We start from the raw sequence: 14,022 nt of genomic DNA on the forward strand, positions 1-14,022 counted from the left end.
ATATATGGAGAGGGAGAGAGAGAGAGAGAGAGGGAGAGATAGGACAGACAAGCTAGTCCGCCAATGGTGAAGGGTGGGCGTGTAAGTGGACGCCTCAAGCCAGTACCAACACTTGTATAGCGTGTGGCAATGTGCATTGTTGCAAAACAACTCCGGTTTTGGTTTCTAAGAACCCCTGAAAATAAATTCGACAAAGAGACATGCCTACGAAGCTCAGTTAAAACTTAAAGCCACCGGTTATGCTTTTGGCATGCGTGACCATCTCACAGCAGCGGTGAAAAATCAAGTCAAGCAAATGAACTCTGAGCTTGCCGTTATTCCCGGAGGCTTGACTAAAGAACTCCAACCGCTGGACATTGGCATCAACCGGGCGTTCAAAGTAAAGTTGCGAACAGCATGGGAACAATGATCGATGGCAAACACCACTTTACAAAGAGTGAGAGGCAGCGCTGGGCGAGTTACGCCACAATACGCAACAACGAGAGGGAACGCGGCGTTTTTGATGGATTACGGTACTTGCACAATTGTTCAATTCTTTCTACACACACACGCGCTGCCACCATGTTTCGCTCTGTTCTTTACTTTCAAATGTGGGAAAGCTTCACACGAGAGAAATGTTGACTTTGCTGTTGCTACTCCTTCTTTCCGCTCGGCAATGCGTAGCAACTCACACTAGCATGTGATGCATTCAATGACAACTGAGATGTGCAGTCCTCTGCTTCTGATACAGAGGATGAGGACTTTGATGGATTTCTGGGTGATGATTGATCGAAAACGTGAGAACATTGTACGATGGCTAAATAAAATACACCCGAACTCAGTTCTGCTTTCGTTGCCTTTTTAAAAACGTGTTTTTATCTTATCTGTATGTCTTGGCATGCTACCGTATGCTTCAAGCTAACGTGTTAGAGTGCGCGCATGCATGCCGTATGTTTAAGCTGGCGTATGTTTTACCACTGTAAAACTGCGGCTATTCGTACGATGTGTCCTGTGTATGTGTAAAATACAGAAATGTCACGCATTAATGAGACTGCGGCCATTAGTACGATGCGTCGAATAGTCGTGAAAATACGGTATATGTATATAAGCTGTCAGTCAGATTTTGGAACTCGGCGCATATAAAGGACGCTCCGCACCATAAGGCGTCCTGTCCATTTTGGAGAAAATTTAAGACTTTTAATGGCGCCTTATAGTCGTGAAAATACGGTAAATAAAAATGGTCGTGTTAATCTCTCTTACATTTTTTTCGGCTATCTTGACATTGTGAGGATGCTGCTGCCTTTCCTGTACCAAGGCTCTTCTTATCCAATTTATCACTGCGGCCAGTATGTCCACGACGTCGAAAGTAAATGGAATGCACCCTCTGATATTACTTTTGGATGGCAGTGATTCTGATGTAGAAAATAGCTCAGTTAATGGAGACATGATTTCACTTCAATATCAAACTGTCGTGGATGATATTTAACCATCTTTTCCTACATTCATTTTCTGTTTTTTTTTAAATCTGGTGATAACCTCTCTTTCCAGCCCCTGAGTATAACTATGTTATATATATATATATATATATATATATATATATATATATACTGTATATATAAAACTCCACTGAATAAAATGCGACAGGAAGGTTCGATGTGATGATATGAGCAAATGTAGGATAAACAAGGGAAATGTTAGGTTGATTGTTTTTACCTATCATACATTTGCATATTATTATTAATGAATTGATTATGCTTGCAATGACGAATGCTTATGCCTGCATTCATTAATTGATGATGCTGCAATTAAGAACGCTTTGAATAGAGATATAATTATGTAAAATGAAAAAAAGATAGTGTGATAAAGATAATATTGTGTTGAAGTACACTGTGTGACGGTTGAGAGAACTACATCAACACCAGCTGCAACTTGAAGTATTCATTCATTCATTCATTCCCCCATTACCCCCCCCCCCCCCAAGATGGCGCTCGTAGGCAGCCGTCGGCAAATGCTCTTCAAGAGCCTTGCTTATTTGTTCTTTTTTGGTGTCTTTGTCTTTTGTTTTGTCACATGTTGTTTGTTGTTTCATCGTGTGGACGTGATATGGACTGTTTTCAGCGGTTTTTGGCCGCGACATTCGTCAAAGGAGAAGTATCTGCGCTTGGTGGTTGCGCCTTCTTGGCAGCACGCCTGTACCAGCACAGATGATGATTGGGAGGAATGTCAGCACCATTGACTGTCGGTGCTGGACAGACCTAGGGCGCTTGTGTTTATTGCGCCTGTAATGGGCAGCATTTTTCACAAGCCCGTTTTGTTCAGTGGATATGTCGGCGCTGTTGGACAGTCGGCGTTGGTGTGGCTGGATGGATGGCCGCTAAAGTTGAGGATGAGGAGAGAGGATGCTTTGGCGCAGAGCGCCGATGCGTATTTGGAACCCAGAGTCGCCGCTTGGAATTGAAATGGATTTTCATGGGACAGAGAAGTGAACCAATCTCTTTTTTCATCAATGGATGCTACAGCTTCTTGTTGACTTTGAAACTTAGCTTGTAGCCGACGTGTGCACATTTTGAGCATGACGTCTCTGATCCACTGGTTAAAGGACACTTTGATTCTCTCCTCTTTCATCTCAAACTGCTTCAAATTACAAAGCGTGTGACGGAAAAGTGGTTAGGACTGCACGACGGTCCGTGTTTTATGTTATGTGTTGTGTTTATTGTTTTAATTTATGTTAACTGCTTTATTAAGCACTTTGTTACAGCTGCCGCTGTTGTGAAAGCGCTATATAAATCAGCATGTATTGTATTGTATTGTATTGTATTCATTGAAGTAATTATTGCACACAAATCCACCTTGGGCTCAACGATCCCACCACCTGACAACGACCAAAAATAAACCACGTCTACTGATCCAACACCAGCTGCCACCTGTTGATCACATCATTCAAAAGAGGTTGATTTCACCGTATACGGGCAGAAAATCCCCACTGAATATCAACCTGGCACGAGGTAGTGTACCCTAAGGTTCTGGAGAATACGACTGCGCTATAGTTCAAGTCATCACTGATGAGCACAAGAACCCCCTTCCCCTCTCACGAATGCGCCATACGTCACTTCATCACTGCAGAGCCCCTTCCCGTCCCAGAACGAACTGAAGAACCCTCTCCCGCCACATCTCCCTCCCCTCTCATGACATTCCCGCCCAGACTTACAACAGTCCCTCTCCTGGTCATTCATCCAACTCCCTAACACAACACTTTCGCAGATTCATTCATGGCCCTGCCACGGCAGACATCTGACACACCATGGACAGGGACATACCATAACAATCAACATGTGGTCATTGTTGCGCGCTTTTGCTTCTTGTTCTACTAATAAGATGTTGACATCCAATCTTTCCACACAACCCTTGCTTGATGTTGCGCCAGCCGCCTGCGACGATGATGCCGCTGACGCCTTTATTTAAATCATTTCAGGCGTCGGACTCTTACAAGTCCGAGAGGGGGAGTGAAGTCTGTATTCTGCTCATATTCAGTCAGGCTGTATAACTTTCCCACGCCCGCAGCATAGCTTGGCATCCTTGAAGCAATCATGACTTAAAATTGGAACACTTCTTACTGGAGACGCACAAACATTGGAATGCACCAGTTGATACAAGCTAAGAAACGGTTTTAGTAGAAACGAAAAGTTCTGATGTCACAATTTGTGTTTCGGTACCGCCCCTTATGATATAAATATGATGTGAATCCCTTCGTTCTTTGCACTCGTGACCAAAGCGGCCATTGTCTGTAAACCGCGGGTGCCCGGAATATTTTGTTATTAAAAGCTTAGAAGAAACTGTTCATCGACTCCAGCCTGTATTTGGATTAAGATCCTCCTCGTCCGAAATTCAACGAACACACGGCGAAAAGAAGGCCACTTTCCCCCAACACATACACGGCGTTCCAATTTATATAAATTTGTATTATGTCACCTCACCCAAAACAGAACATTTGGCGTGAACAGAGGACCTACTGAGTTCTGATAATGGGCCTAAGTTGTCGCACAGATAACATATGAAAAAAAAATCTGGAATAAAACAGCAATCAATAACCTCTTCAGTGAATGAACTGACTTTTTGGGAAATTCAGAGATCCTTATTCATTCATGGGCACTCCGAATAGATGGAATCAGGGGATAATGGCGTGCCGCATGTCTGGCTCGGTGAAATACCACTGAAATAATGTATCGATTGTGGCCGACCGCGCATGACGCTCATTGATTATCAACTTCTCATTAGCATATAGATTAGCCGGAGGTGCGGCCACGGATGCAGGCCATGATTTTTGCACTTATGAGGCAGACTGGGATGGGAGGTCAACAAAAACGGCGACAATGAGAGGGTACTCTCATAAACTTCAGGATACGAAAGGTGGGATCCAGAGAGCATCATGAGAAACTAAACAGTGTTAATGAACAAGCACAGGCCACAAGCAACTGTTCTGCTCAAATGGGGAACCAAGCGAATTATTAGTCGCAACAACAATGCAGATAGATGCCTACAAGCTTTTCCCTGAGGTTTAAAATTAATACATGAATGAATAAGGCTGCTCTCCGTGTGAGCTACATGCATCGTTTGTCCATCAAAAAAATAAAATAAAAAACTGCACTAAAATACAGTGATTGGGCCCTTGCAGAAAAATGCAGGAAAAAAAATGTGAAAAGATATTTTATGCAAAGTGACTCTTCTGTCGACAGCCCATTGGGCCAGTGGTTAGCGCGTCGACCTCACAGTGCAGAGGTACCTTCAATCCCAGCTGCGGAGTTTGCATGTTCTCTACGGGTCCTCCAGTTTCCTCCCACATTCTAAAAACATACATGGCAGGCTGATTGAACACTCTAAATTGTCCCTAGGTGTGAGTGTGAGCGTGGATGGTTGTTGGTCTCTGTGTGCCCTGCGATTGGCTGGCAACCGGTTCAGGGTGTCCCCCGCCTACTGCCCGAAGACAGCTGGGATAGGCTCCAGCACACACACACCCCCGCGACATGATCGACATATGCTGATCAAGTACTTTTCCCACAAAAATCAGCTTATTGATTGACGCACCACTAATTTTCAGACAATTTCTATTGTTGAAAAACAATCACACATTATAGCACTTTCAACGAGCCCAAATTATTTACTTATATGAATTTTAGCACTTTCAACGAGCCCAAATTATTTACTTATATGAATTTTAGCAATTAAAGGTGGAAAAGCATCAACCTCTGCATCTCGCCAGGGGGTGTGGTTTGTTGCGAAGTATGTAATGATGCTGTAAATAAAAAGATGAGGGTGATGTGTGTCGCATACCAAAGTGACTGTTTACAAAGCAAGCAGTAAGATACACACTGTCAACACGTTCATGTCTATAATTCCTTTGAAACCAGATGTTCCCTCCCCTCCTTTAAAGGAACACAATCCCGTGTGATTGTTCTCGCTTGTGGACAATTTTTTGCAGTGTGACTTACTTCTATCTCTGCCCTGTAACTGAAGTGCGCATCAGCCGTTGCTGCCAATCAGTTTCGACACTTTACTGGCTCCCTGCTGTCCGATTTAAGATGGGGTCATTTCTGGCATTTGCTTCAAAGCAGACAATGTTGACAAAGGCACTGAATGGGGGAAAGCAGACTTTGCAGCACCGTTGTCATACTCTGCTCCTCGGAGATCACTATCCTGCCTGTTTTGGATGTTTCCCTCCCGCAATATGCCTGATTCAAATGATCAGCAGGAGCCTGATAACAATCCTGCCAATTTGAATCACCAGGATTGTTATCAGGCTGTTGGAAGAGTGAAATATTAAAAAAATAAATAAATAATGCAGTGTGGTGGCCCTCGAGAACCAGTTTGACACCTGTACTTTACAGCATTCTTTTAAGCAGTGGTCCCCAAACTTTTTCCTGTTAGGGCCACATAACTTTTCGCTTCTCTGATGGGGGGCCGGGGTCAGTTTGTAACAGCAAAAGTGTGACTGCAAGACTACCTCGACGTAAAAATGTATTGTTTCCCACAAACCCACACAAAATCAAATAACTTTTTTGATACACTCATGGTATTAAAGACGTCTTTCTTCTCGGGACACACCACCTCTGCGACAGCATTCATGCATTTCTTGACAAACTCTTCTGACCGCTGCTTGCTATCAGTTGAGCAAACCGAAAGCTAGCCCGAACAGATGGCTGGTTCAGGTGAACTTGGCGTACAAATGTATTTTGCTGGGCTAACGTTCCTCTTTTTAGCGTTGACATTTTGTCTGCTCCCATTTGCCCGTGCCAAAAATCGTTGTTGTAACGGGATTCATAGTATCTCTGCAGATTGTATTCTTTGAATACCGCCACCGACAGATGAGACAGACAATCTTTTCTTTGCATTGAAAAATAAATCATTCTCCATTTTGGGTTAAATTCCCGGTATTCTGAATATTTTTTTTCTCTTACCGCACCTTTTCGCCATGACGCCATACGTTCTCTTTGAGAGGGACGGGTTTAGGATTTTTTTTTTCTGAGGTTGCCAGATAACGGCACAGACCGCAGAAGGATGGAACAAATGTCACGTTATACTGTATGTGTTTATGAAATTGTTACTAGCTAATAGTTAATCATGAAAATAGTTCATAACTAAGGAATATTTTATTGCAAAAGCCAAATTTTATGATTAAATACAAATATACATGAAAAATAAATCAAAAGACTCTGGTATTATTCAGGGGGGCCGGACCAAATGTGGAGGTGGGCCGGATCCGGCCCGCGGGCCGTAGTTTGGTGACCACTAATTTTAAGCTTTAATCTGCATCAACCCATACAGTTACAAGCCAAAGTCTAAACAAGCGTTTGCTCCTGTAATTCATACTTCAGAATGCAATGGCCTCCCTTCACACAGCTGAGTAGAGCAACACAAAGACACCCTAGCTGCTGCTCTCCATGACAAGTGTGCCCAATTTAGAAGAGTCAATCCAGAGCTCCATTCATTGAGACAGGTCAAGAGTGGAATCATTTTAGAAAATCCCAAATGAAATATTTTTATGTCACAAGTAAAGTGACATCTTGCCGAGCGACAAACCCAGAAGTGTGACACTTTCAGGACAACAATAGCAGGGCTCAACATGGAAAGTGTACAAAACTAAAAATCGATTTGGAAAGCAATATTCCAAATTTATCTGAGGGGATCCAGGTGTTTAAAATGTGGAGGAAAGGGAGGTTGTTGGCAAGATATATGTTGCACCATACATGTAAGAGCTAGATGCTCAGTATGTGGAAAGTTTTGACATGGAGTGGAGATGAGACCCATTGCAATTGGAAGGACGGTAATCTCGATTGGCTGCGGTTATTAGCCAAGCGTTGTTTGAAATTCAATGCTCTACTGTGCTGTAAACCGCGCACGATGGGATTACCTACTTGGTCCGAGCAGTCCCGCTAGCACTGAGCTCCCAAATCATAGTGGGTTGGTGTCCTACGCTGTCAGTTCTAATGTTGCTCTGTTGCATTATCAGCCGCTCCGCACATGATATTGGCAGTATTATTAGTTGTAAACAATTACAGAGGACCCCACGCAAGCACTGCTATAGTTTGAGTGTTTTCATACAGGATTCCATCCATATACACATATCATACTGTACTCTGAATTGAATGTTTTCATAAACAACAGCCAGAGTTATTCATCGATTATAATGCCAAGCTTTTTAGCAAATCCGGTGGAAAAAACACTCACAGGGTTCTCATTTTAAATCCTGTTGGTCTGACTGCTGTTAAGATGCCCTTGAGTAAGACGCCATTTCCCTTGCCCCAGCTCGAGAGGTGCCACAACAGCGCAGGCAAACCAGGTCAGGGGCTGTTGCCCTCAGAGATGGTTAACATTTGCCCAGATAAATGACAAAACACGGCACCAACAATGCATCCCCCAAATAGGGTATTAAAGTAGCTGTTGCTGGCTGGTGACTAGTAGTTGGGCCCCAAGAAATGACTGATATTGCTCATGATCAAAGACACAACTGGACACCCTCCGAGACACTGCAAAACATGTTGGAATTTTCTATCTCTAAGACCAACAACAAAAATATGTGATTTGGTGTCCAACACAAAATATAGTTATTATATGTGGGAAGGTAGGAGGGGGGGAATTATGTCAGCGCCTTGCTCAAGTACAGCTTGACAGTTTTCCAGAAGGAGACTACCACACCTACAAGAACTCGTTGCTTTTTTACTCCTCCTCAAGCAGGGCATGGACCACAAACCTGTGGTCCCAAAGTGAAAGTACATACAGATGCTTCATGTTCCCCATTAACAGCAAGAATGTGGATATGAGTCTAAATGCTGAGGCCAGGGGGTGCCACTTTCCACTCGGAACAACTTCCCACTGCAGCCACGTGGTTGACCTACATGTTTCTCGCAAATGTAAACCGAAGTGGGAGTTCGACGTGAGGTTAGTGGAGGGCCACGGTCATGCTGCCATGACAGACGCCTGTGATGTCAAGCTCGCCCGTATCTTACTCCACGCGTCCAGTCAAAAACGGGACTTGTCGGTGCAACCGAGCTTGACAGCCTCCTTCAAATGTGATCCTTCATGCGTTTGTTCCATTCGTGGCGTGCGTAATAAATTCCATCACACTACTGCGCTACGGTTAGCTCGCGAAACTGGGGTGTTGACCAAAAACCAACATATAATATTTGGACTTTAATGAACAAGCGATAACAAAATATTTGGTGTTTCGGGGAAGCATGTTGTAGCTAGCGAGCCTGCAGACAAACGAGGTAACAAGCTAATAGCGGGGGTCAGAGGGTGGTTAAGAGGCGGAAATTTTATAAACAAGCCTCCCGCCTACCGTTGTCGTAACCCTCAACGGGTCGCCCTTCCTTCTGGGTGTCGTGTCTCCTTGCTTAGCCTACGACGTAGTCCATTTCTGGCCCGCCGAAGAAGCGCTAAACGCCAGTCGTTGCAGAGCAAACGGAGAGCAACTTTTTTTTGACATTTGCGTTCCACACTGGTCACATGACCAAATGCGACCAATAAGCGAAGAGCACGAGGCGGGTTGGTGGGGTCCCAACCGCTTCTTTCTCACCGCTCTCCTCCTGTTCCGAGGTTATACGGCGCCTGTCAACTTGCGCCGTTCGGTCTCCATGGCACGAGCCGTTAACCCCGAAAATCCTTTCAGGGCACATAAGGGAGACCTACTGTGGAAAATCGACCTTTTAAGAGTTGCTTGAATAGGAAGAAACGTTTCCCATTGAATGAATGGAAATGCTATTCATCCGTTCCATCCAAACTAAAACCAATAATTAATATGCTACACGTTTTAAATGAAGAAAAATAGAATTGTTTCAATAATATAATAATAAAAACAAAGCGACTTAAGATGGCTGATACCGTATAAAGTAACTGTCATCAGACAGATCAGTGTGTTTTTGTTTTGGGATCTAGCTGAGCGGTGGGCGTTTTGCATCGCAATCAAACTGCTCCTGCAGGACTCTCCTGCCGAGTACTGACTGTCCACAATTCAGCTTTCTCAAGCCGCTGTTCATGTACAATTTTCTAGACGTTCATAATCTTGTTCTGTTTTTCCCTTTCCTCGTGCATGTAAACATGTAAACTCCACGCAGGAAGGCTGGAGCCGGAATCCAACCCAGTACCTCTGCGCTGTGAGGCCGACGTGCGAACCAGTCGACCACCAAGCCGCATTTTCTGTTTCATATTCTTGAAAATAGCTCACATTATAGTAAATAATTCCATATGTCTATGTCTTCAAAGTACTTTAAAGCATCACAACAGTCATCGGCTTATTAAATCTTCTCCATGACAAAACATTGAATGAACCAGTTTGTTGTCAAAAGTTTCAAAATTTAGGCAACGTTCACACAGAGGTTTTGTGTGGCTTTTAGCATGAGCTTCACCTCCCTGTTATGTCATGGGTAACGATTTAAAGTTTTAAAAAAGGGTGACAGAAAGGTGATATGGTTCTCTGTGTAGCATGCAGCACAAATTATACAGCGTCAGAGTTGAGGTTGTCCTTGCGGGATTTTGATGTGTACGATGTGAATAAAAAACAGCCAGGGCTTGTAGTATAGTTAGCCAACAAAAACATTTTGCATCTGATAGATTTCAACAAGCTCTACTCATCAAGAGAATTTTACAGGGTGCACACGTGGAGTGTGTTGTGTGCGTGTGCGTGTGCGTGCGTGTGCGTGCGTGTGTGCGCGTGTGTGTGTGTGTGTGTGTGTGTGCGCGTGTGTGTGTGTGTGTGTGTGTGCGTGTGTGTGTGTGCGCGCGTGTGTGTGTGCGTGTGCGTGCGCGTGCGTGCTTTTGCATGATACTGCCTCTACTTCAGTGTTTCAGACAGTGTAGTCTGAAAATGGCTCTGGATGTTCACCCAGTCTAAATTATTATGTCATGGTGGAGAAACTTGATCTGTATGTATATGTGTGTGTATATATACTGTATATATATATTAGAGGTCTAATATATATATATACAGCTCTAATATATATAAATAATTCACAATTACAGTAAAACGCACGGCAATAAAAACTCACTTGCACATCGTCGTTTAGAATCTGATGATCGAAAAACGCGAAGTGAAAACTTGTTTCAGCATTGTCTTTTCCGTCACATCGGGTGGGCGTTGCGTGTATTTAAGCTCCCGCGGCATTACACCTCCATCCGGGTTACGGGTAGTGGAATTTCCGCTTACGCAACTTGAGGTAACATGTTATATCGTAGTCAAAATGTTAATGCATAGGTTTTTCTTCCGGGTGAAGGATATTCCTTTCCATAGAATTCCGGGGATGGGAATATTTACTGTACTTGCACAATTGTTCAATTCTGATACAGAGGATGAGGACTTCGATGGATTCCTGGGTGATGATTGATCGAAAAACGTGAGTACATTGTACGATGGCTAAATAAAATACAACGGAACTCAGTTTTACTTCCGTTGCCTTTTTAAAAATGTGTTTTTAGCTTGTATCTGTATGTCTTGGCATGCTACCGTATGCTTCAAGCTAACATGTTTTTAGCGTGCGCGCATGCATGCCGTATGTTTAAGCTGTCGTATGTTTTACCACTTTAAAACTGCGGCCAATAATACAGTGCGTTTTGTCTATGTGTAAAATACAGAAATAGCACCCATTAATGAGTCTGCGCCCAACCATACGGTGCGCCGAATGGTCGTGAAAATATGGTATATATATAGAGAGAGAGATAGTTTACAAGTGTAATCTAAAATGTTGGATATTATCATTGCCCATAGCTCTGTCCTTCACTCCAGTGGATTTGTCAACTCCCTCATCTTTAGAAGCACAACAAACTCCACCAGTTATGATGCTGTCTTCTGTTTCAATTGCCCACGATTGTAAGTGCTGAAAAAAGTTCAATGTCGACATTGTGGCCTGAGCTTCAACGTCCAAAACATGGCCGGCCACATCCTGTGGAGACTATCGGAAAAATAGTGCTTCTTTGTTGTTCAAAGCCTTCTTCTGTACATCCTTTCCATTTACCATATTATGTTAAATTCAGAGCTGATTTGATATTAATCCACTATGAAAAGTCAGACTTTCTGTTGCCTGACAATGGTGTGCTTTTTTTTATTGTGCTGTGGAGTATTTTTTTTTGTTAAAAACAATCAAGTTTATCAGTTTGTACATTAATTATCTTGTCCTTGTAGTGTACAGTATTCAATTAAATATAGGTTGAACATGATTTGAAAATCGTTGTCCTAACTTCATTGTAGTTGGACGTAATAAACTATTTAAATAATTAAAACTAAAACTCAGCAATTTGGGATACAATCTCTCCGTAGTGGTTTGAAAATAAAATACTCAAAAAAAGTTCATGAATAGTTAGAATACAATATACCCTGCAATATTCAAGCAGTAAAATACATATTTCAATTATATCAAATTAAAAATAAAATATAAATTAAAATGGAAGTCGGCGGCTCGCCGCTCCTTAGCAGCTAAATGGGTGGATGCTGTTGTACTAAATCAGCACAGGGAGGCGACATTGTCTAACCATTTTACAAGTCTGATCACGTTCGACCAAGCCTCATCAGCGCAAACATGGAGAAATCATGTTCGCCATGAATAAATAGAACGATTCATTGGTTTTAAAAAGTTATTTGCAAACGTTACATTGACAGTTTGCTTGTTCGGTCTATTGTGTTTAAAATGTCTTACCAATGTCATCTTCTAGGGTTGGTGAAGTGTTTAAAATAGCAACCAGGAATGAGCACAATTGTTTTCCTGGGACAATGAACATTCCTGCTGTCAAAGGCTGCCTTTCCTCGGTCGGCTTCCTCTTTTGTGTTTGCGTTTTGTCCTTGTCTTCGACATTGTAAACAGAGACTGACCCGCCCGTTTGAACCGTGTCATCAAAGTTTGCTTATTAGTTCAGGAAAGGCTTGCATGTTTCCCACTCATCATGTTTGCACAGCACCGATGACTATTGTGAAGAAGGATATTTAGTCTAATTGAACCACAGCAGACATCCCCTCCCTCGCATGACCTCAGATAGACTTAAAAACAAAACAAACAAACAGTAAAGGACTACCGAACACACCATCACGCCATTCAATATTCACAAATTTAAACTTTCAGATTTATTTACTGCGTCCTGCTACTTGCTAAAAATTCACCTATTTGCATTTTACTGGTCTTTTTGAAATGTCTAAAGATGTTACAAGAAGCCACCAAAGCCCTGTCAAAATAGGAGGGTATTGGATTAATTGGTGGTGTTGACCTTTCAACTGAGAGACATACTTTATATGTTAGGGATAAGCGAAGTTTTGCCTGTCTTGGTGCCGGAGAGTCTTTGTCGCATGAGCATTTCTGGTGCATTTTTCACAAATCAAATAATTTGGAAGCCATTTATTTATACTATATATCATACTGCAAAATTAGTTGGTTAGATTTAGAGTCATAGTTTGTGATATATTTCCAGTTTATTCTATTAATATTGACAAATGTCAACATTTATTTATATGTCATGCAGTTTGCGCCAAGAATCGGTCCCTATTCTCCACACAAGCATACCGACAATCAGAGCAATTTTGAGCAATTTTCTATCCTTACGATCATTGTTAGCCAAAGCCTCATTCTCGGATGTTTCTGAAGGATTATCTAATGTTATTGACATGGAGTGAGACTAAGTAAACCCCACACCACGCATACCAACCCCACCCACCTCACACATCTGAGACATTTGAGCGTGATTTTTTTTTTTCTGGAAATGGCACAAATGTCAGGTCTTTCGTTCTGTTTAATGTCATAATCACATAGTCCATACCATGGCCCTTAAAGGAATACTTCACTTATTTAGTCATTTTCAGCAGTAAACTGTATGTTTTGTGTCTAATGACTTTGATGACCATTATTTTTCATGTATAATTAACACCTTGAAAAAATGCATTTTGCCACTTGCTGTCGACTGAAAATGACATCATATGTGCTCAGGGGTCAAGTAACAACCAGTCACGGCTCATCTGATGTTCGCAACCCGTGAGAGTACCTGCGATGTCATTTTCAGTCGAAAGCAAGTGGCAAAATGCGGTTTTTAAAGGTTTTTAATTTTATATGAAAAATAATGAAGTTATCATATTCATTATAGACAAAATATTAACTTTTTACTGCTGCTAAATTAGTAAAGTATCCCTCTACTAATTTGATTCAGGCTAATTATTAATATGTGTGTGTGTGCGTCATTATGATGTAGTACAACAGGAAATAGTAGGACGTATGCAGACATTCAATTTTTGGATCAAAGTTCAGGTGCAGGAATTCACATCAGAGTTTTAGTCACAAAGGCTTCAATGGAACCATCACCCTGTCTTATAATACTATCGTGATGGTGAATCCACCCACTTTCCAGCCCGCTTGGAAATAGTTGTTTTTAATTGCATTAAGTTAAAGGTTGCTCTTTTATGTGTTTGTTCGAAGTGTCTGTCATGTCTGAGATGGAAGAGTAAAGGAACAGAGTCGAGGGATTTTTAAAGGAAGACTGCAAATGAGAGCGCAGGGTGCCTCGTCGTACGTTGCGGCCGGT

The 14,022-nt window shown here is 42.3% G+C and overlaps 2 protein-coding genes across 4 annotated transcripts in view; both read right to left on the minus strand.

Annotated features, from left to right (window-relative positions):
- The window catches only part of rps10 (ribosomal protein S10), a 150,952-nt gene extending 142,625 nt beyond the window's left edge, over positions 1 to 8,327 (minus strand). The window contains exon 1 of the mRNA XM_052075322.1: positions 8,323 to 8,327. The gene's annotated coding sequence lies outside the window, so the exon portion shown is untranslated. The remainder of the gene's footprint in view (positions 1 to 8,322) is intronic.
- phc2b (polyhomeotic homolog 2b (Drosophila)) overlaps positions 1 to 8,988 on the minus strand; it is a 34,518-nt gene extending 25,530 nt beyond the window's left edge. The window contains exons 1-2 of one of the 3 annotated variants that reach the window (XM_052075085.1): positions 8,813 to 8,977; positions 5,185 to 5,269 (exon numbers count right to left, since the gene is read on the minus strand). In XM_052075085.1, coding sequence (XP_051931045.1) covers positions 5,185 to 5,186 — 2 coding nt within the window. In that variant the 5' untranslated portion in view covers positions 5,187 to 5,269; positions 8,813 to 8,977. Of the gene's footprint in view, positions 1 to 5,184; positions 5,270 to 5,465; positions 5,876 to 8,812 lie in introns of those variants that run through there. The other 2 variants (XM_052075084.1, XM_052075086.1) reach the window with 2 other exon arrangements.
- Positions 8,989 to 14,022: the final 5,034 nt, after the last annotated feature.

The sequence above is a fragment of the Hippocampus zosterae genome, chromosome 9, assembly GCF_025434085.1.
Source record: "Hippocampus zosterae strain Florida chromosome 9, ASM2543408v3, whole genome shotgun sequence".
Classification (NCBI taxonomy): Eukaryota; Metazoa; Chordata; class Actinopteri; order Syngnathiformes; family Syngnathidae; genus Hippocampus; species Hippocampus zosterae.